The sequence below is a fragment of the Cyclopterus lumpus genome, chromosome 10, assembly GCF_009769545.1.
Source record: "Cyclopterus lumpus isolate fCycLum1 chromosome 10, fCycLum1.pri, whole genome shotgun sequence".
NCBI classification, from domain to species: Eukaryota; Metazoa; Chordata; class Actinopteri; order Perciformes; family Cyclopteridae; genus Cyclopterus; species Cyclopterus lumpus.
The window spans coordinates 8,212,595-8,236,567 of record NC_046975.1 but is presented as its reverse complement, the minus strand read 5'-3'; the positions used below and the strand labels follow the sequence as shown (position 1 = coordinate 8,236,567).

Genomic DNA, 23,973 nt, shown 5'->3' with positions numbered 1-23,973 from the left:
GCCACGGTTTTCTTTCTGGGTTGGGACACCACGGGTTGCTCGAGTTAGGCCTCGTGGGCTTTGCTGGCCACTCCCTTAAGGTGGCTGCTGGAGGAACTTGGGCCAGCGTGACCACCTCGTCGGAACGGAAAGTCTTGCAGTGGGTTACGTCTTCCACGGGGGTTGTTCTTTCATGTAGTGCCGGTCCTTATGATTTGTCAACTCAGGATCACATTGTTCTAGCAAAGGAATTGACTGTTGTTTTTATGGTGGAGCACTAGATCTTTTTGAGAGGAATGCAACTTTAATCTATCCATCAATACTCTCTGTGACCAGTAAGGCAACTGAGCAGTATGAACTCTCTGAATGCACAAACTCAGACTATAACTGATATCTCCTCGGGGTCAGTGAACTCTGCTTGCCCACAGATGTTGGATTTAGATCTTGGGTGGTAGAGGGGGCTATATACCCTAAGGGGTCTTGTTCGCTCGCAAAAGTCCTGTAGATATACTCTGCATGGTGATCACGGTGGTAACCAATGGGGCGGTGCCCATGAGATAGCTTGTCTGAAGTGTGGATTGGTAAAAGGCTGTGATTGATCCAAAGGTTGATCTGACATCTGCAGGAAGACGGCTGGTGACAGACGGGTTGTTGTTTGCTGCAGTTTGAAGCGGAGGACCAGGAGATAGCAAAGCTTCACCACCAGGGCTTTATCCTCCTCTTCTGAACTGAAACTGTAGTTTAACATTAAATAACCTTTCCGGTGTGCATAGCCGTGGCTTTGAGACTTGATCCTGGGTTTGGTTTAACTCCTGCTCTGTTGTTGTTCCGAACCCTCAGCTGCTCATCGGCCTTGCTTGCTTGTTTTGAGTTTTTTCATCTTTTGCTCCATTTGCTCCTATACTTAAAAATATACTCAACGTTTACCTGACTACACAAGTCATCTCTGTTGTTGTTCAGCTGTCGTACGGCATTACGATGGTGATGATTCTCAGGATGTGAAGATGGTGTCCCACTAATCTATCACTAGCCAGCATGGATGGAGGGCTTGAATGTTGACTGATGGGTATATTGATATTGCTAATATGCTGCTGAACATTATCACAAAAAGAAAATGTTCTCTTGTCTGCCAGATTATAGTGAAGATACCCCTGGACGTTACACACATTGCACATTATTTAGTACAATTATCCTACATGTTCATAAAAACAGAGTTTATGAAGTCCTCCCTGTCCAGAGTGGCTTTGCACTATGTGTAATTTTGCAGAGATGCGCCCCTCCCTCCAGCCATTTAGGTCCGGGGAGCCCGGCAGAGCTGTGTAATGAAATGTAAACACACCCAAGATGCCCTCATTAATGAGATGGTCCTCTGTTCAGGAGGGAATGTGATGTGAATATGAGGGTCAGGCTGCAGCTCAACGTGTCCAGGGATGATGCTCGTGAAAAAAAAAAACTGTGCGCCCGTAGTGTGTGTGTGTGTGTGTGTGAGGGTGAGGGGGGTTCACCCAGTGGAGGGACAGCAGCATACATGCAGTATGAGTAGGATTTGTCGGTCGCGGTATGTAAACGCAACATTGAAAGTCGGCCTCTCCTCCCCGGCTCAACGACAGCAGAAGTGCCGCCACCCACAGGCTTCGGGTCAGGGTGCTCGCCAGTGAAAGGCATCCAACCCAAGATTCACTCTTCTTTTGGAATGACATTTGTCTGCTTGGGGCTCTGCCTACCTTTTTTTGCGGGTGTATTTTTGTTTGTTCGCCATTTTCAGAGCTTCCTCTTGAACGCGTGCTTGAGATTTCGCAACTGGTCACTACATTTTGTTATCGAGGTTGAAACCCTGAAACCTCCCGAACACAACAAAATAAGACAATACAGACAGGAGGCACTGTCTCTGTCTAACACTGCTTTTTTCACTCAGTCTTGTCTCATATTTTTACTCAGTTAATTGGTAGAATTTCTTCCAAAATCCATTTAAAATTCGTTAAAATGTCAAAGTAACCACAAAGATCCTTGAAACTGATTATTTAATGAAGGATCACCGCCAATATTCAGGTCTTACTCGAGCGTAACGAGATCCAGTATACTTCAGTATATCCACAGATTTTACCTCCATCCAGTCATCCCCCTCTCGGGCTCCGAGACGATGCCATCAAATATGACATTTCTTCTTCAACGCGTCACGCGTATCACTGCGGCGCACGGGCATGATGGTGGGCTGTGGAACAAGCGTGTCACAAAGATTCGCAGTGGAGGGAGACGGCTAAAATGAGAGTGACACCTCTTCCTGCTCCGTGTCACTCGTCCTGAAAGAGTTTTCAGATGTGGAGGCTACAGGACGTGTTTGTGAGGAAGAAAAGAAGGGCTCCAGGGCCTGCTTATAATGAGTCAGATGAGAAAATGCGACTATTCCTGGGGTTCGTATTTAGTGCGGAGGAGTGTATGCGTACATGTGCGTATATATATATGTGTCCCATTCTGGCATCTGTGCAGGACGTCTCGAGTGAGTGACAGTTCACCTCTTGTACGCGTGTGTGAGTGTGGGAACGTGCCCGGGGCTCTTGGGGTCCACAAGTTTGAAAAGCAGCGGGTGAATGGGCCCTTGTGCACGGCGATGAATGGAGCTCCGGATGAGGGTGATACTCATCAGCTGGCTCTTATGACTAGCCACTTCCTCCAGAAGAAAGCCCTCCCAACACACACACACACTCGCTGGCACCTGCCTAGAGAGCAGGAGAACATGGGGCAGGAGGTTGGGTGGATCAGGGCAAAGGTGAAACGAGAAAACAAAGAGACATTGACTGTTAATGGCGAAGCGATCCTTTTTATTTTACCGCCTGAAGAGTCATCGGGGGGAAGTAATGACGACGGCAACACTGTCGGCATAATGTGAGACAGGATACTGGAGCTCATTTGCATTTCTTCTGTCTCCTTTCTTCCGCTCACATGCACAGGCCAAGTCATAATGTGGTAGAACGCCTGTATTTGTTTTGCTTTTGTTATTATGGATCTCGTCTCTTTTTCTATACGTGCCTTTGTTTTCACGTCGTGAGTGAAAGTGCTCGCTGGACTGGCTCTTTTTACGTGTGTTCCAGCGGTTAAAAATAACTGTCAGGGATGCTGTGTGTACATGGAGAATATTAGTCACTGTTCCCCTCAGTTAGATATCACATTACCATAATCTGCTATTGACTTGGTTTGTAATAAGGACGCCACTGAATCGCTATAGCTTCATGTCAAATCCCCTGCAGGCTCACGCCTATATGATCCACTTTCCTCTTTGATGTCCCCCATGTGTGTGTGGTGAGATTTAGGCTAAGCGTGGGCTATTTTTGGTTGAAATTACTGTGTGCAGGATATTGCACCTGCAAACAAAATTGACCTTTTCAAACCGTGGGATTTTAAATTAGCTGTACATTTAGCTTCAGGAATTACTAACTCGTTTAAAAAAAATGTTGTCTCCTATGATATAGCTTTCATTAAGACTAACTATTGGTCATGGAATAGACGATTTGGGTTAGCACCGCGATGTTGGCCGCAGTATTTCCCCGGGTCTCTGAGGGCCGTTTAAAGAGGACTTGAAGAAGATCTATGAGGCAGCCATGATCAATGAACTGAGCCCAGCACAGAGGCCGGCCCAGACGATCAATATGGCACAGATGAGGGGGTATGAATAACTGCTGGGTGATGGCATGAATGGTGGTCTGTGTCACAGAGAGAGTGTACAGGTAGAGGTAAAGTACAGGGATGGTCAACTGATGATGGCTATAATAACCATGCTATAATATCAGTGATGTCAGTGCTACTCACTGTCTTATAGATATATTTTCATGGCACTAGATGTATTCATTAAGTTAATTGATAAAACTGCAAGGCTACAAGTGTTGCTTCAAGATGCCAAAGATTTGAGTCTAACACTGTCACACACGGTAGTTTTATCCATCGCTCTTATCAGTAATTGTTGTTGTACTCGCCAATTTGATTGCTAATTGAATTAAGGAACGCTGCGTCATCGCCAAAGAGACGTCCGACGTGAGCAGTCAGACAGTCAGGCTGCTTTTTAAATACACGCCTCGGTTAACCAAACCGATTTAAAAGGGGGAAATGAAGGAACAGTGGGAAATGCATCACCTGACTCCCTGATTCAACTTGACATAACACACTTCCAGGCGTATTCAGTCTTACCTCAACCTTTTTTGGAGCGTGGCCCCTTAAAACAAAGCAGTGTCTACCAGTGATCCACCGGCCCTGCTTCTCTCTGTCGGTAGTTTACGACCAGTTCAACCCAAGAGGGATATTTCTTTCTGCTCTATTCAAATCTTTGACCGGCCTGAAGAGCTCAAGTTATCCAGTAAATCAAAGTCAAAATGGAGTCTGTCTACTTCAACATCCACCTGGCTTTTTAACTTGTCCTCTTCAAGCTGGTTCCTTGCTCTTCCTACTAAATATAAATGTGTGCGAGCATGTGGGACTGCCGTGTGAAGTTCTGTGGTCACACACTTGCACATACACACAATCGCTAACAAGAGACAGAGCTTGCGCAGATGCATTTAATGTATTATTCAATGCAGCACATCCAAAACTATCACTTCATGGAGACATAAACATTAATATGTAATACTAACTCAGCAGGGGAGAAAAGACAATTGAGCTGCACTTAATATGTTATGCACTGTAATGCTGAAGATTTCTTAGCTCTCCATAGGACCTGACCCGGCAGGAGAAATAGAAAAAGAAATGATTGTCTCCTGGAGACTGCATTCCTGTTTTCACCTCTGCAGTGGAAAACAACACCCCAGAATGGAGAGTCTTAGCTGGGATGGAAGTGAGGAAGAAGAGGGTGGTGGGGTGGAGGTTAAGCTGCATTACCAGTAGCTGGTGTCACTGAGGCTCCAGGGTTTTGTATTCATTGTGTAGCTACTGTGTCAGTCAGTGAGGTACAGCTGTGGCGACTGACTTCAACAGGCATGCATGTTCAGAGTGTTCACCGAGTGTTCAATGCGTTATTGAAAAAGGCGGACGAGAAGCAGATCACTGCTCCCTCCTGACTGTTCGGGACATGACAGTTATTTGTCGAGGAGAAAGCAAAGTGAATGGCGTTTCGGAGGAAAAAAAACAAAAGAATTGGATGGCTGTTCTCTTGGGCTAGAGTCTGACAGGTGTTGGTTTGATGAATGAGACCGGCTACTTCTTCACTACGGAGCGCCAGAGATAGAGAATGGCCCATAGCAATCAATGTAGATCAGCCAAAACTGCTCCCCGAGCAGCAGAGTGATGGAGTGTGGAAAAGAAGGGGGACGGAGATTGTTTTGGTGTGATGTGTGTGTGTGTGTGACTGCATTGCTTTGCAAAAGAAAGGAAGAGGGAGGAGAGGAATGGTTGGGAAGGAGAAAAAAAAGCAACCTGTCATTTAATCTCCTCTCCCGCTGAATGACCTCTTTCTGAGAAACACCCGCCGCTTAAAAGTTATCCCAACGGCCATTTAGTGCCTCGAGGTTTGATAACTATTTCGTGCTGAAAAGACACCATCTTCATCACGACTACACTTCTAGCTCAGCACACACACACACACACACACACACACACACGCACACACAGTCACAGTTTACTGATGGCTGTGTTTCTATTTGTTCTCCCCATTGTTTTTTCTAAGCCCGCTCCAAGTCCTTCTCTGTATTCATACCCGCTCCTCCAAGTATTTAAAACAAATCTGTCATCTCTGGAGGTAACGGCAGCTGAGACGTGGAGGTCTGAGCTGAGACGCGTGGGGCTGGCAATTAGAAAACAATGTGTTCGGCGATGAGGACCAGGATTTGTGCTGCGGGGTGGAAGGGACGAGCGCCGGATGGTGGCAGCTGTCATGTTTTTGCGGCGAAGACAGGAGCGGGTTCGTCGTTTGTCACACGGTACATCTCAGGAGCTTCTGTGTTCTTTAATGAGGAACAAAGCCTACAAGCATATTATACGCGGTGACATATTGTAACTGCTCTTACAGGGACAGCTCAGGGCTGCTGTTGTTCGCAGATGCTCGCAGCACTTAATAACTGCCTTGCCATGACACCAGACCTGCTACAGTTGGAGAAAGTTGGGGAAACAAAGGAAAAAATATATATTTTATTATGTGAGGACTGGACGGCAATGTATACCAGGCAATATGAACGTGTTTACTCCCACAGGTTGTATTACGGTTATATCCTCTTATATCTGTTAGTTGAGTCTAATGTTACACATCTGTGAGTCAGACTAATACAAGATGATATTGGAGATCTGCTGTATATAATTGACCGCTCTCAATGTCATGTCACCGGAACACAGACTGGCCAATTACAGCGTAGCCTCAGCCAGCTCCAACTAGGCGGCTCCGCTCCATAGATTGTTTCAGATATTCTTCCTTTTGAGGCTGGGCTTTGTGGAGCTCGCCGTGGTTAAACGTTGCGTATGAGTGATACTCGTTACGCGGAGATGTCGGAAGGATATATATACGTTTCTAAAATGTTATGTTTCTACGTAGAGACCTGTGGCGCTAACATTATCAGAGTGCATGTGCTCATCATTAACTAACTAGCATTAGCACTATGCTACGGTAGCTACTGAAGGTAAACACATGCAGCTTTAACATTTTAATGATTTAGTTCATGTTGCGATGTTCTGATCTTGCACCGGAGATAGTTTACAACAATTACTGTTGCAGATTGGCTTGAAAGTCAAAGAATAATTTAAGCAAAGAGTCCTTTACTTCAAACAAAGGTGGCTTGTTTAATTAAGCCCTTACACTTTTACCTTTTGTGACTACACCCTCCAAATGTTATAGATATTGCACCTATTCTCCGAGCCCCATGCACATCATTTCAACATGAGGAGAAATGCAAAGACAACCTGGCATGCCTGGTTACGGTTGCTAGTCTATGATTGGACATTTGCTGTTAGCAAACTGGTACATTGGTAAAATGAAATGCCTTTTTTCAAATGTTTTGTTCACTGTTATTTACCAAAATATACTCTCGTGATTGACAATTAACATTAATCAATTATTAATTTAAGTCATTTATCAAACAAAATTGACAACTGTTAGCTTCTCAAATGAAAGAATTTACTTGAAAACGTCATCTTGGGGAATTATTATTATATTATTATTATTTTTCAGTGTTCTATATATTTTGGATTGCCTGATTAATCACATAAATGATGTACAGCTTATAAGCAATAACAGTTAGTCATAAATGAATGCAGCGTTCCTGGTTCATAGATTCTGCTCATGTCTTTTTAAGAAAACTCAATTTCCCACTGGCTCGGCAGGAATTTGTTGAAGAGAATAAAAAAAAAAAAAAAATGGATACAGCAGTTCCTAATGAATTAGCATGCAGGTTGTGTGGTTGGCTCTTCCTGCTCCACATATCCACCTTCATCACTTCTTCCGTGAGAGAAGGTGTGTGAGCGGGACCGTCCCTATGCACCTGTCGACACTGATACGCAGATGGGGAGATAATTGCGATGGGATGATTGTTAAGGAGATAATTGGAGTTTCCATACCCCCTGACAGGAGTTGGTCTCCGCTGGGTTTCTGACCCGCTGCCCAGGTAAGCATTTATTCGGCAGGCGGCAGGGCTCCGCAGCGAGCCAGGTTGAAAACGTGTCGAAACAGCGAGGAGGAGAGACAATGGCCTCGCGCGAAAGGGTTAGAGAGTGAGACACAGGCAGAGAGAGAGAGAGAGAGAAATAGAGATATGTTCGGAGCCGAGGGGAGTGCTCTCACACCCTCGATTACCCATTTAATGAGGCGATGCGGGGCCATTGTTTTATTACTTAGAGGAAATAGCAGAAATCTAGATTTCTCCGTGTGCTGCCTGTTTCCCCACTGCTAGGCTGGCATCTGTTCCCTTTGTTCCCAGCAGTCTCTCTGTCATCTCTCACAGACACTAATGCTTCTGCTTCCTCTCCTCTCCGGCTTTGCCTGACGTGCGCCCTCACCTACATTTTCAAGACACGCTTGCTTTTTTGGCTCATCCTTATTAACCTTCCATTACCCCCGTTTCGACTGATGTAATCTCTCATGAGTATCCAACGCTTCTCGGCATTAATCTAAGATCTGTTTGGCTGGTCAGCTGCACTGCTATTCCCAGCGGTGGAAGCTTGAGAGTTTAGAGTCTCCCTGTCTGCCATCTTTCTCTAATTTCTTCAGTTTTTTTCTTTCTGTCTTCCCATCGACTCCTCATTTATCTTTTCCTTACTTTTCTCTATTATTCTCGCTCTCATACATTTTATTTCTCCACATACAACAGTAACAACAGTGACAGGAACACAATTTTATTTGTTTATACTGGGAAATAGCGAGCGAACCTCTGTGGAGCGCACCCCTCCATGGGGCATATGGATACTCTCAGGAGGCAGAAAGGCAGTGAGGCAAAGCCCGCCCCCACCTAAAAACCTCTAAAAATCAGTTTTGCAAGTCTTGACTCGTCTGCATGGATGAGATCATCATTTTGCAGTAGCCTACATTGACACATTATCATGGAACGAATCATTTTCATTATGAATTTCAAGTCGTTTGTAGGAGATCTAGGAGAAAACTGTCCTCGCAGTAAAACCCTCCTACTCAGTAATGTCTGGAGACTTTCATGCAGATCCACATCGGTTATCTGTCCCCTCTGGGTCTCTGTCCACTGAAGAGAAGCAGATATTACACTGTGAATGGCTGAACAATTCTTTGCATTCAAATCGACATTGCGATGTTAAAGAACGCAGTTAAAAAAATGCAAAAAGCTGCAATTAATTTACCACAGGGTCTTAACGCTGCCCTCCACTACAGAAGAAAACCATGCAATCCACATGTTTATATGTTATTGTTATAGGAGTAGCACAGCTCCTTCGGGGAACAGTTCAGCATGTTGCCGAGCGAGAGCAAATATACAGTGTAGGTTTCAGTTTGGCTATCAATAAAAGCTGCAGCTCCCTAATTCCCGATTAAAGTCCTGTGTCTTGCTTCCTGCTTTCTGGCTGAAGTAAAGGGCCCTGACGCGTCAACGTTGGTAGAATAAAGTCTCCGCTGCGCTTCTCGACCACGGTCTGGAAGCTGAAGCCGGAGTGGTTTACAACAAGTAAAGTGCGCTCTTTAGTTTGTGTGATATAGTTGATTTAACTGACAGGAGATCAGAAAGATTCATATTTACCTTTCTTGTATTAAAGTCCACAACAGGCCTGTTTGTTGGTATTTTTTTCAGATTTTATTCAAGTAAAGGCACGATGGTGAATCGCAATATTGGTCAAAAACAAACAAATGAAATGGCAATTAGACTATTTCCTCATTTCGTGCAGCCACTCATAGCGCTGTATGAGTAATTCTGTGTTGGAGGGCTCACGGAGGAGGCGCCCCCACCCGTCACCCGAGGGATTCTTCACAAGCACAAGCTGTGTGAGAGAAGCTCTCATGTCAAACCCTGCGAGACAATTTGTTCTTCTTTTTTGGGGGTTGAAGCGGGTGCAGGTAGCAAATGTCCGCGTGTGGATCGGCTATCGACTCCTTTTGCCCTGCCGCTCATTAACGTAGCTGATTAGCTCTCCGGAAAGATGGATGGGACCAGTGGGACTACAACATGCTCTCTGTTTTTATTACACACATCATCTGACAGTTATTAGCCATGGGTGGCTGAGTGGAGGGTGATTGTGTGCGTCCTCCAGTGTCTGGTGCTCTGTGGCTGATTGAGCGACCCTCCCTGCTCCTGCCATCCGTCTCATCTTTTGAATGGACAACTTGAACTAAATCTGGAAACGATAGTAGAGCGTACCTCCTCGTTAGAAAGAGTCTTCACCAGCCAAGGAAAAGAACAGTAGGACAGCCCAAACGAAAAATCTGTTTTCATACTGGATTCTTTTTTTTTAACCGTATATATATATATATATATATAATTATTTTGGCGGGGTATTTTATGCCTGTCCTATATAGCTAACAGTTCGCAGATGACAGGAAATGAGCGGATAGGTGGAGATGGCAAATGTGATGCGACGAAGGTGCCCAAGCAGACAGGATCCAGGGACCTTCTGCTTCACAGTCGGCACCCTGACCCTGAAGCCCAAACCTGCAGTGGTAATATAAGCACCTACAAGACTTGTGTGGCTGCACACAAGTCTTTCATCCTTCTGTGATGAAAGCTTTGTGGTAAAACATTGTACATTGCGCTGCTCTTCAGTAGAATAATGTTCTCCCCTCATGAAACACAGCTTAAACAATTAAAGTTGAGCATCCTAATATCTGCTACTTGGCACTGAAACCAGCTGAGGCGGATGAGGGACCATCCCTAGACCTTGTTTGCTAGCATGGCTACACAACAATGAATTCTGCTTCCAGCTTCTCAGATTTAAAGATTTTCTTTTATATCATGATGATTATATCTCTGGGTTTTGCACCGTTGATCGGAAAACAACAAGACTTTTGAAGCGGTTGCCTTGAGGTGTGGAGATTGTGACATGCGGAGTAAATGATTAATTGAATAATAAAAAAAGTAATTAGTTTATGGTGATAATAATAGACAGTTGCAGCCCTATGGTATAGTGTCCTTGCGAGCAGTTTTGACTGAAAAAGGAAAACAGATTTGACCTCCTCGGGCATCAGACGGAAATCTGTGGTGTAAAGGTGACATTGGATGGAAGACATAAACCCGGGTGGAGTAATAGGATTGAGACTCACTGACTGAAGGTGGTACGTGACTCCAGGAGTCAATCTGGCAGGGTTATAGTAAGGCGGAGGATAGTTGGACTAGATGCAGCTGCTCACTTTTCCATTCCATGGTCTATGTTTATCGATGGCAGGGCCCCCCCATACCACCTCCGGCCATTGATAAACATAGACTATGTGCGTGGCACAGTACAAAAGAGTTCCCGAACATGTCAGTCATCAGCAGTGAAGCTCCTTTAAAGAAGAAAAAAAAGAAAAGGGCCCTTTACAGATGGCTGAACATGAACCCTCCAATCAGTACGTTCTCTCCAGCTGAACCCAGCTTCCTGCTGTGAGACCTTAATGTTGCACAGGATAATGGGCATGCAAGTCCCTGAGGGAGGAAATAGTAGAAGCCCTGTGTTCCTTCAGTGTGTGTTTGCGGAGGCGTATAATGTATACAACGTCCTTATCAGAGTCTGTGGTTGGCGTGCGGTCACGGTAAACCCATGAGCCTGGCGTACATGTTTTTCCTGAGCCAGCACGCTCCACAGACATTCCTCATATTGATTCTTGCAAACCCTCGTTGCAGCTTGCCCTAAAAATGAATTTGAGAAATTGTTTTGTGCAGCCGGTACAATTCAATCCAGCCGTATTGATTTCCTTTGACATATCAAGCAATGCAGAGCTATTTGAAAAAAAGAATCACAAACACACGCATGAAGGAGCCTGCTCTGCAATTCCACAGTCCTCTACTGTACACAGGTTAGTGTGTGTAGCTCCAGTGGAGCAGCTGGGAGGCAGGTACCGTGCACAAGGGCACCTTGACACCTTTGTCAAAAATAATCCTGTGTTTGCATGGTGCCCATTAAAATCACTTTGATTTTTCACTCACTTTGATATCAGTATAATTTCTTTATTTATAGATTCTGTTTTCGTTTACATCTGAACATCTGTAAAATACGATCCAGGCTGCAAACCAAGTCCTCCGTAAGTGAATTGTTTTTTTTCCCAAATACTTATATCTTTTTAAAACTTCATTATCAATGCAGTCATGAATTCAAAGTCAGACTTTTATTTTTAGGAGCGACCCATCAATGGTCCACTCGTACTGTGTGAATTTCTAACGGGGGCTTATAAACATTCACGAGCAGAACGATGGATTGCCTACCACCCTGTAGTAGCATCACCCTCTCCTCCATCCACAACTTCAGATGCAGGAACGACTGTCACTAACACGCCCTCTTTGTGCAGCCGGCACAGACACGTCTGTCATTTGATATGTGGCTCATGCTAAGCAGAGGAACAGCTGTGGGGCACAGGAAACAGAGAACAGGGGAGGCAGTAGCTGCGGGAGTTGTTTCTGACAGCTCCTCCTGTTGTGCGAGTATCAGTACCTTTGGGATTTGAGTTTATTTTCTTCCCTTTTCTCATGCGGTTCGAAACTCTTTGACCACCTGCAAATGCAAATCAACTTCCTGTTCATTTCCCAGGAAAAGTTTAGGACGGGTGAAAATATAACATCAGAAGACAGTTCCGGTGAGCGTTCCCTGCATCGTCTGTGAGCTGAAGAGGCTTTTGGATTTGGTCGGTTTTCGAGTGTAAACTAAAATGCGCCGCTGTGGAAAATGTGCAAATCCTCCATTATTTGAGAAATTATCAGAGGGGGTTTTGCAAAGTCAAGTCAGTTTTGCACATTTGCTAATTCCTTGAGGGGGAACCTAATTATGACAAAATGTCCAAACACTCACGTTTTCCACTTCATCTCCCATAGCAGCTCTGAGCTACTGTAATCCCTGCCAGAGACACAGGCCGTTGCCCGGGCAACCTCAGTTCTGCCGCCGTGGCAGCTGTAACTGTGGCGAGGAGACACAGAGTTGCCAGGGTGGACAGGTGTTGCCGGGGTCTTCGAGTCACTTTGGGTCTCTCTCCGCCACGCCTCCAATGTCGTTACACATGTGGAGCAGCACTAACAAGCCGCTCGCACCCAAACACACCGCTCCGCTATGCTGCTATCAGAACCCGAGACCGCTGACAGAGTTACACTAATGTTCTGTGTCACGCTCTTGTCGAATTAGACGAGCACATGCTTCTCTTGCCAGCTCGGAGCAGGAGGTCCGTGCCACATGGCTGCGTGTTTTTTTTCTTCTTCTTCTGTCGGACACACATACTGGTAGGTATGAGAAATGACTTGTATTCAGCGAGACATGGTAACCTGCTGCAGGGCAGAGTAATGGGACACTGCACAAAAAGTCAAACAAGCTCTTATTACCTTTCATCCAGGCAGAACATGGAGGCCACCGCTGAAATTGGTCCTAGAAAATTGTAAGGGGAAATATAAATGTGTGCTGGTGGAAAGCAATAGCTGAGAGGGTGTCTATTTAATAGCAACAGCGTGTGCGGACCATGAAGGAAAGATAGTTCTGTTACTGAGTCAGTGTGGCGAGGCTCAAAATGTCTATTTCAGGGCTTGCTTTAAGTAGGGTGAGTCACCAGGCTTTTGGGGCACTGTAAACTGCATGTGTGTGTGTGTGTGTATGTGTGTGTGTGCGCACATGTATTTTTCTGTGATACGGCTGAATGTCATCCCTCTCCCTCTATCTCCGTCACACACACACGTGCCTGCCCGGCGGGTGCAGGTCTGTGACGGGTTCGGCGTTTTGGGCTTGGGCCATCCTCTCTCTGTCTTGCCCTCAGCTCCTAGCAGCGAGCTGGCCCTCACGCAGGGACAGGCAGCGGCTTCAATCTGTTTAGTAAATACTGAGATAAGTAAGGCCCCACCCATCGGCGTGGCAGAAAATAGCCCGGGCCAGACCTGCGAGTGCCGAGAGCCAATGAGAGGACACACCTTCCCAAAGAGAAGACTGTGGACATACACATACTATTTTTTGAGATCTCGGAGGGTGTAAGCAGACAATGGGAGAAAGAGAAATGGAGAGAGTGGAGTGGAGTGGGGTGGGGTGGGGTGGGGGTGGGGGGGGGGGGGCAAACCGCCTCCTGCCAGTATAATGTCAATGGAACCCAGGGGATGCATTGATTAACCTCTCCTCCTAATCTGCCTTCAACCTCTGCAGCTCTCGCTGATGGCAAACACACAGACTGGTGGTACACAGATGGACAAACTGGCCAGCTCTGCACAAACATGTCACTGAGTAGTTGAATTGAGGCAAGGACGGGGCCATTAGCGCTGTTTTCAACTGAGGACGCAAAGGCACTCTGTGATGAAAAATTGTTTCCAATGACAGACATCTCTTTTGCTCTCTCTTTTGAGATTTGGGGATACATAAGTGGATAGCTTCTTTTTTACACATTTGGGCGATACAATTAAAACAAAAGCACAATGAGAACTTCCACACTACCTCAAACTCGATTCACAGCTAGATTAAGTTCATTCAAGAACAAATTCAATACAACTATTGACTATTTCCATTATTCATTCATTGATTAGTTGTTTGCTCTACTAAGCATAAGACAAATAAAAAGGCATTGAACATCATAATCTCCCAGATTTAACGATTACAGGACAAGATAGAATGTAGGTGTTGTGTAAAGATGTGAGACTATATGATCAGATGAACATTGTGTTGCATCATGCAGAGTGTGAATTGGTCTACGCAGTTAAACCCACTTTATGAAGCTTAATTGTTGCCGTGCAACTCATTTTCATTTTGTATTCCAAAGACTAACTTTCTCTCACTGTTTTCTTTTTGTTGCTTCTCTCTGGCAGTTTGCTCCCAGTTCTCCAAAGGCGTGTACGCCATCATCGGCCTGTACGACAGGAAGACGGTCAACATGCTCATGTCCTTCTGCGGCGCGCTGCACGTCTGCTTCGTCACGCCGTCCTTCCCCATCGAGACGGCCAACCAGTTCGTCATCCAGCTGAGGCCCGAGGTCCAGTACGCTCTGGTGGGAGTGATCGACCACTACGGATGGACCAAGTTTGTCTACATGTACAGCTCTGACTCAGGTAGGAGGCTTGGAACTCATTTATTTCATTTCACATCTGACTATATATATTATATATAGTCCTTTTTTTGTGGACACCTTTATGTTTGGTGAACACAGCCTTTACGCTGATGTGACTGTGAGGTATGCATGAAGAATATTCTCTAAAATATTGCATGTGAAGGTTTTCAATTGTTATCCATTACAAACAGATGTAAATGTCTGAAACATCTTAAATGTTTGAATACCAACCTATATAAATGCTTCAAACACGTTTAAAAAGCAGTTTAAGTGCAGTCCAGTCACATGATGAGGATAAGAGGGAAAACCAGTCATTGAACTAACCAACATTAGTCGTCTTCATATTGCCATGGCGACAGCAATGGGGTCAATCGTTGCCATTGTGCAGCAATGAGCAGCCATCAGGACATCTTTTTCCCAACCACCATCTTTGTGCAGATGGAAAACAGTTTTAAAAAAAAACATTGACCTGCACTGACTAGCAGATGAATCACACAATGGAACAAAAGATGCAGCTCTTCATTAAGCGGCCCTTCAGCAGTTCAATGAATAATGCTGAAGCATACAATTTAAACATCTTGGAAACAGTCCTGCAGAAATAGAAGCAGCGCACTTGTCAGCCTCCTTCTCTTTCTCCCCTCTCGGGCCAATCAGCTGTAGCCTTCCCATAAGGCCATGCCATCTGTCCCAGGTGTTGTGGGTTTTTGTATCAATACTGTGAAGGGTGTATTTTTGTGTGAGTAGGCCCAAAAGCATGCACACTTTATGCATGTGTGCACATTTTGCACATGCAAATTACTGCTAGTTTGCACTTGTGTGAGAGACATAAGCAGCCTTAAGTCAGCTTTAAAAGACCGATGGCATCATGCCACTCTGCAGAGCACACAGTGCGATGGCAGGGGAGGTTTCACAGTGGTCTCTACTCATTGATTTAGAATGGCCGAGCACCACACATTTCACACAGATTATATTTTTTTCTATCTTCTGTGATCCCTTCATTACCAACTCACAAACTGTTGGGTAGTAGAGAGAGTGTGTGTGTGTGTGTGTGTGTGTGTGTGTGTGTGTGTGTGTGTGTGTGTGTGTGTGTGTGTGTGTGTGTGTGTGTGTGTGTGTGTGTGTGTGTGTGTGTGTGTGTGTGTGTGTGTGTGTGTGTGTGTGTGTGTGTGTGTGTGTGTGTGTGTGTGTGTGTGTCTGTGTCTGTGTCTGTGCAGGGTCACTTCTGTGTGATTGAGCGGTGGGATGGAGCAGGTGGAATTCATATCAGTAGTCCTCTGTTGCCTGGATACTACGCTGTAGTCACCCTTCCTACAGAGTTATTTTAAGCCTTTAAGAAAAAAATGTGTCTCTGCATTTGTGTGTGTGCTTTTTCCAAATAATCTATTTTTTTTAAGGACTGTTAGGGGATATTGCCTATAAGGTCAAAGGTTCTCTAGTCTAATTTATTTATACTTCCGTTTTTCGATTAGTGTACACTGGCATACAAATATACCATACGCAGTGTAGTGTAGAGCTTAAATATTTATTTGAATCCGACTGGGGGTTTATGTCACAACCTCCAAGGGGCATGGAGAAGGGCAACATTCTGAAGAGCTCAAAACCCCAGCAACACTTTTAGTGTGTAGAACATTTTTTCCACATTTCTTTCCCACTCAATCTCTCTTGCTGTCTTTTCCGCACAGCATATGCTAATAAAAGTGCCTCTCGTTTTTATTTTCAAAATCCAAGAACGAAAAAAAGTAATTTGATAGCCCATTAAACCTATCATAAACAATATTCAGAAAATGGTTTCCCCAAAGTGTTATTTTCTCTACTCCCGATTGCCTGGTGCCCAGGTCTCTGTGTATTGCCTCTGGCCAGAAGGATGCTTATGACAGCCAGATTCTATTATGATATTATTCTCTTGCAGGATGCCTTTTGAGGAGCATTTTTACCTTGGCCAGTCTCACGAGCCTCCCTGTCAAGCTGCCTCTGATTTATAGGGGTGCATAACCCACATAGCTACATTTGCAAAGGCGAGAGGAAATTCATTGCAAACGCAGTGAGACTAAAAAGGGAAGAAAGGAAGAATAGATGGGAGAGATAGGAAAAGATAAGAAATGTAATACTCCAGCCACACTGATAACATTGAAGGAAAGTTGACTCTCTGTAATACTTTACAGTACAAAACATCCTCAACAAAAGAGAAAATGAACAACACGCCTATTCTAGCTCATCTAGCTCAAGCGCTGGAACTTAATGTACGTAATGCAAGACCAGATTTACAGACAAATGAAAAGATCAAATCAACTGCTTTAGTGGAGCCGAGCTTCCTTTAAAACTGCCGGGTCAGATTATGCTGCATGGCGCTCTCCATGGTGCTGAAACCAGGACTTGACTCCATTCAATGACTGTTGCCTAGTCACTTCAGGACCCACTGGCCTTATTCACGGTCATGATTAACCGCCCCCCCCATGTGTTGCCATGCTTATCATAATTTTCACCAAGGACTACAATTATTCATGAGCCACAGTGAATGGATGGCGACACCGTGAAAGGTGCTACACGTCACCATGAACATGTTTTTCCGGAGGTGTCTAATTTATATACCTGTACCTGTATTGTGGTCATATGTGGAGCTGAAACAGCATCCGTCTTTCATTTCTTAATCACCTGGTGTCAAATGGGCAGCAGGAATTTCCTGGAGAGCAGCTGGCATGCATTTTAATAAGGCCAGGCAATCATCTTTCAGAGGCTGTGACTATTCCGTTCTCATTCTTCTTTTGACAAGGTCTGTGCTGCTGTTGTTGTGGATAAGCCACATTTACATTAGCTGAATGCCTCTATGAACATTGACAAACACACATGGAGGATAGCCCATTATGTATAGGCCCACGGTGGCTCTAGCAGAGTTTGCCAGCTTAGCGGAGAAAAAACAAATGCTGCTACATTGTGTATTAGTTTACATTTTCTTAATTTTGTAATTGCTATAATTCATTTTGGTAATGTCCGCTGCGGGTGGAATTACTTTATTTACTCTGTGCAACAATTGTGGCTGCCAGCTCGAGAGGAATCAGATTGGTCGACTGCCAGCAGCAAAGGAGTGCAACAGTGAGTCAGATTGTAAATCAGAGCTCAAGATCAGTGTGTTCTCTAATCGCCTTTTATTTCCTGTCTTAGCATGAGACTTTAGCGCATTGGCTGCTCTACCTCTGCCTCCATGGTGCCCGGGTGTCTCCGAGGCGCAGTGGCGAGTAATTGAGTAACGGCGGCTGTAATTGGTGCTCCGAGGACGTAAAGCTGGCTGTGAGTGTGTCGTCCCCGGTGATACGCGGGCTGGTCATTTGTTAGTGTGGAAGTGGCGATTATTTATTCCCACGCTAGACGCACTGAAAAAGCACATCTGTACGTGTCAGAGTGCTTAATGAACTGTCCCACTCGTTATCCTTTATGAAGCTACAGGGGAGGTTCTGACGAGTAAGCTGATCGAGAGCAGTTTGGTTTCCTGCACAGCGTCTGATTCTTTCCCACATTGTAATTTATCTCTCAGCTCATAACATGGCTCCACACACTCATTGGTCCCTGCTGCTGTTGGTCCGTTCAATGACATTGGTGCGATTGTATGAAATTGCCCCTCGAAGATAATGAAGATAACCTTACTTTACATTACCTTACACTGTATATGATTAACCTGCACGTACATTTACATCGCTTCATAGAGTCTCTCAGTAGGCTAGTCATTCATCGCTTTGTTCAACGTGAACGTCTTTGCAGAACATTTCCTGAAAGTGTCCAACCCTTTACTCCCTGCAATGAGAGTTTCACCCCTCTCCACTCTTCTATCCAGGCCTGTCGGTGCTGCAGAAGGTTCTGGACACAGCAGCGGAGAAGAACTGGCAGGTGACGTCGGTCAATGTGGAGACCATGACGGAGGCCTCCTTCTTGAAAGTGTTCCAGGATTTGGACAAGAGGAAGGAGGGCCAGATTATCATCGATTGTGAGACCGAGAGGCTCACTGGCATCCTCAGAAAGGTAAAGAGCTTTTCTCTGTTTCTGCACTGAGAGGGATTATGTAATTATGTTGCAAGAGCATAATGCAATTTCAGCTGAAAGGCCTCAAAGCATAATACAACCATAGTGTATGTTATGCACTCAAGTAGGTGTTTTACATGCTCAGTCAATTTTAAAGGACTTATACAGAACATTATATATATATACGTTCTGCCGTGGTGTTTAGTCTCCTGGAGCATCAAGGACAGAGGAGATAAATAATATAGCATTGGTAGTCTGCAGTTCCGTGCTAGGATCATCACTTACTCACTGAAAGTATAACATGGCATCACCATTGGCTGTTCATTAAACCTCTCCACCAAACAGAGATTCCTCAAGCCTAGCCTAACTAGGTCTGGCAAGCATTGGATTTCACTGCACATTCAAGGAGTTCACATGGGGCTGTAGTACGAGTTTTACTCAACATTTAAACAGTTTGTAGGGTGGTTTCTTTATTTTTTTTGCCTTTTCAAAATCAAAACCACGGGAGCAAAAGTGTAAAAGTTGCATTAAAAAGTGTCACTTAAAAACTGCAATCATTAGCATGTCTGGCTAACTAGCTAAATGCATACAAAACGAGTATGTCACGACATGAGTTAGTGAGGTCACAGGTTACATTATTTATAGAAGAATTAAAAAAGAAAGAGCCTATTTTGTTTACAATCACTGTCTGGAAGCCAGTCCTGGATGACGGATAATGGAGAGTAGCGTTAGCAACTCTGTCCTGCTAGCTATCCCACCCAGGCTCGTTACCAGAGTATTTATCGTGCTGCACTAAACTGGGCATAAATCCTTCAGCTAAAAGCCTTTTCTCTTGTGAAATTGTAAAATGCTATTTGAGAACAAATGAACAGAAAACTGGTGAGGATGCCAAGAGCTTTTGCCATCAAGTGCTTTATAGGACCCTTATTAGATTTTCCTGTACAATAAATCAGACAGGAAATGCTTATTCAAACTCATGTAGCTCAGTTAGCTAGCGACAGTTTAACCTACGGTATTTATCTCCCTCTGTCTGCAATCAAGTACCCATTGTTTAAAAAATGACAGAAAAGAATGTAGAGCAGTAAATCTGCGACTGTGATTGTACACAAGGAACATTCCAGGTGTGATTAATAATGAATGCATTCACGTCAGCTCGTTCCTTGGCTCTGGTACGATTCATGCTGGCTCGCTGTCGTGGCTTATCGTTAACAAAATGTGTTTCACCTGCGCCTTCGCCCCGCCATCACACGTGATGTGCATGAACCGAAAGCGAGCCACAGTTAAATACTTGCATGCAGTTGCATCCCCGGAATCAGATGACGCATTTGTCATATAGATATTGTTCTGCTTGTTTATGTCACTTGTATGATTTATGACTTTTATAGCATTTTTCATCTGTTTTTATATTGTTGTTTATAAGAAGAAGAAAAAAACGTTGCACACACATGCACTTTGATGATGTTCGTAACACACGCACACACAATCCCACACACACACACACACACACACAGTCCCCGGTCTATATGTGTAGGCAATGGCCGCTCTGTGTGATTGTTATTGATGGCCCAGTGTCTACAGTTAAGGTTATTGCATCAGTTCTCACCAGTTTACAGGAGCTCAGCCTGAGAAGTTCTCCATTCAGACGGCCACCATCAATCACCCACATCTGCTCCCTGCCTCCACATTGCCCCATCTGTGCATCCAAATAGTGGCGAACACACACACACACACACACACACACACACACCTCTGTCTATGTTGCCCTTTAAACTCTCTCCTCTGTTCATCTCATATTGTTTCTGAGGCTCAATAGTTACAGACTGGCTACTCACAGTTATGATCACGATGTGTGCATCTGCTAGAATGCACTCCCTATGTTCCCTGAGAGTTGATGTAAATAATGATGCCTCACTTTAATGCACTTTAATGCAATGCACACTTTCCTGTGTGTGTAACATAAGGAATTCGCCAGACATTTAAATAAGCATTCAATAAACGGTATGCCTCATTGTCAGCATTATATATATTAAGTAAAATGATTTTTAAAAAACTGTCCAGCATTTCAATTACGTATTTCTATACACACTGCAAGTATAGAATCATAAAGACAACAATAATAACGATATATCCGGTTAACGTACATTTCTCTGGACGCACATGCACACACAGGAATGCAAACATCGGATCAAGTCTCAATCTGGGTGGCACACCCCAGCAGATACATTAAATTAAATGTGAATAAAAAATCTACTCGGCTGAGTCTGTGGCAGCGCCCCCTAGTGGTGTGGCCCTCAAACGACAGGTCCTGTTATGCCCTTCAAAACACATCTATAACACAGATTCTCCCCTGCGATAATGTCACTGACAGATTCCTTCGGGCAACTTCTCACATGGACTGAATGTTGTTGTATTCTCCTCGGGGAACATCCGTAACAGAAGAAAATGTTTCCGAGAGACGAAAAAGTGACCCGTCCTCTTGGGGCTGAACTGTGAATGACTCTTATTCTATAATATATAATTAATTACATGATTAAAAACCTACTCGCATCCAAACCACTGTGGCAGCAATGTGTGCTCCCCCCCAGTGTCTAGCCTTCTCCTCCTTCCCTTCCGTTTTTTTTCCTCGCCCGGGACTCGGCCGCAGGGCCCGCCTTGTGCCGGGGTCACTATTAATAACAAATGCCACCTTCTGTCATGACCTACAGCATCATTAGACACACATAACACACAAACAAATGAGTGCACTTCCCTGAAGTAATCGCGAGGGAACATTCTCGCAGAGAGGGAGAGGAGTGAAAAATGTGTGAGGTCATGCGTGGTGCCCGAGCAGAGACGGTGGAATGAGCCTCTTATCTGCTGGCCTCAGGCTATTAATTGGATGGTGCATGGCTTTGAATAAGTGCTGCCCACTCGGCCTTATTTTATGTGACGGGGATGACACACACACACACACACACATATTTGTTGTACAGTACAGCAGGCTCTTTTTCTTTTAGGCAGTTGCCTTGAGTGCCACCAGCCGAGACGCTAATTTATTGACTTATTTTTGTCTTATCTCTACACCACATCTAGAGTCAAGCGTCGGTCAAACTGGTGTCCCAACGGGCCCATTTCTATTATAAATAAACCAGATCTGGCGCTTCTCTACACACCTAAGCTGCCCTGACCCCTCGGTGCTCGGCTGACCTGCAATTGGAGAGCTGTGTAGGGGAGAGGGGGCTTGTGCACGGTTCAGCACTTGATGATATTGTTGTGAGATCCCGTTGGAGTTCTAGGATGCTAGAATATTGTGAGTTGTTTAAATATTAGATCAAAGATCAAATAAGAGCTCTCAGAGGAACACTATTAAAAACAGAGGAGGAGGAGGAGGAGGGAAGCAGATACATGCAGTATGCAGTATTATACTTACAAATTGTTTACTTATTTTAGGGCACGTTAAAGCTTAGAGAATGTGAAGTATGATGTTATGTGCATTTTGCTTTTAAGAATGGAATACTCAATTACATTTTTATTCAATTTCGGGCCCTTTTTAAGTCACTTTCCCTTTTTTTCATTTAAAAGTTTATTCTGTTATAACTATACTTTCTGGCTTTTCAAATGGTCAGCTCGGGTTGTTTCAGGGTTTGATTTGCTTTTATTTGTGCTGACACATCCTCATTTTCAAGGAATTCATTAATTCAGTTGCGTTTGTTTTCATATGAATAGTGGCGGGCTTGTGTGTGATAGATAATATGTTTCCGTGGGAGCAGGTGTCTGGCCAAAGGCAAAAAATGTTGAATTGAGAGAGGAGAGAGAATGTTCTCATTAGTAGCTGTTTTGTAACTGACTCCAGAACAGGCATTTTCCTTAGGTGACTTTTACTATATGGAGTCTTTTGGTACGTTGACGTTTTAATCAACTATTAGAGCTGCTCTTTGTTCAGTTAGTCGTCTTTCATTCCATTCAATGCATAGTGTTTAGTCCATTTGCTCTGATGTATTGAACCCTACTCTCTGTCTGTCCTCCACAAGGTCAGGTACTGTGCACTCTACCAGGGCACACACACACACACACACACACACACAACCACACACAAGCCAACCGTCTGTTTTTGTATCACAGGCGTTTTATTTTTTTCTCCTCTGACCTTGTCTTCCAGATTGTTGAACAAGGCAAGAATGCAAAGAGCTACCACTACATCCTGGCTAACCTGGTAAGGAATCGTCATTATGTCACTGCATTTTGTTTGATCTATTTTCCACATACTTGTCGACATACTTTCACGCCTCAATTAATTTATTCGCATTGCTATTAAATGTGGCTTTTAACAGGATTCCAGGCTTTCTGAGGATTCTTGACAGTTTAATAGACTTGCATTGGCCAAATGATTTAGCCTAAAACTGCCTGCTTTTTTTATTTTATATTCTATGTCTTCTGTGTTCTCCATCCCATTTCCCTCCTCAGCTACTTCATATATTGCTTCGCTGGATCGTCAAACCAGCAGACATAACAGCCGCACACTAGTGGACTCACAGTACTGCACAAGCGTGTCATGACTGTCAGAAATCTTTGCAGACGTCAGGCAGCGAATGTATGCAAGCTCACGTCCATTAGCTCTCTCTGTCTGCTGCCATTCTCACAGTGCAAATGGTGTGTAGACCCCTTCAGCCTGCGCCAGACTTCCTAAATGCAACCAAATGAAGAGAAAATTGACATCAACCAAAGCTGTAATATGGTAATGTGCATTAATATGCAGCTGCTGGCTTGAACAATTTCTCAGTGCTGCAGTTTTAGATTGGCTCAATCTCTCTTGTCTTGCCAGTTTGCCAGATTTGATTTTGAATGATAAGGCTCAGATGGTAATAACAGCTGAAACACAAAGTGGCCACAGTCTTTTATAATGGGCCCGTTAAAAGGTTTATGTGTTATTTACTTACTCGTGTGTACGTCTGAAGCTGTGTGTGTGTGTGTGTGTGTGTGTGTGTGTGTGTGTGTGTGTGTGTGTGTCTGAAAAAAACAGTTTGATAGAGTGATAGAGAAAAGAAAACAAGGATTTGAGTGGATAAAATATAAAATATGTCAGAAATACCACGCGCCATGTCCTGTGCTGGCAAAGGCTAGTTTCTATAGTAACCTCTTCAGCTCACTGCGCCGCATTAGCTCACGCATGGGGCAGAAAAAAGACACTAGTCTGTCTGCTCAGCTGATAAATGTGGACACCCGGAAACACACAGACACAGGAGAGGCACCAGAGAGACACCTTTTCCTTTTCATCAGTCAAAACTTTGCTCTTAAATCTGAGACAAATTGTCTCCACTCCCACCCGGTCCCACTCGTCTGCCTCCTTGTCTTCCCACGCTGACAGGCTCAGATACAGAATCTGCCTCTCTGCCCGT

At 44.4% G+C, this 23,973-nt stretch overlaps 1 protein-coding gene across 1 annotated transcript in view; it reads left to right on the top strand.

The window, feature by feature from the left end:
* gria1a (glutamate receptor, ionotropic, AMPA 1a) overlaps window positions 1–23,973 on the top strand; it is a 62,489-nt gene that overhangs the window by 2,250 nt on the left and 36,266 nt on the right. The window contains exons 3-5 of the mRNA XM_034543376.1: window positions 14,349–14,588; window positions 18,414–18,598; window positions 22,737–22,790. Of these exons, the coding sequence (XP_034399267.1) occupies window positions 14,349–14,588; window positions 18,414–18,598; window positions 22,737–22,790 (479 nt within the window). The remainder of the gene's footprint in view (window positions 1–14,348; window positions 14,589–18,413; window positions 18,599–22,736; window positions 22,791–23,973) is intronic.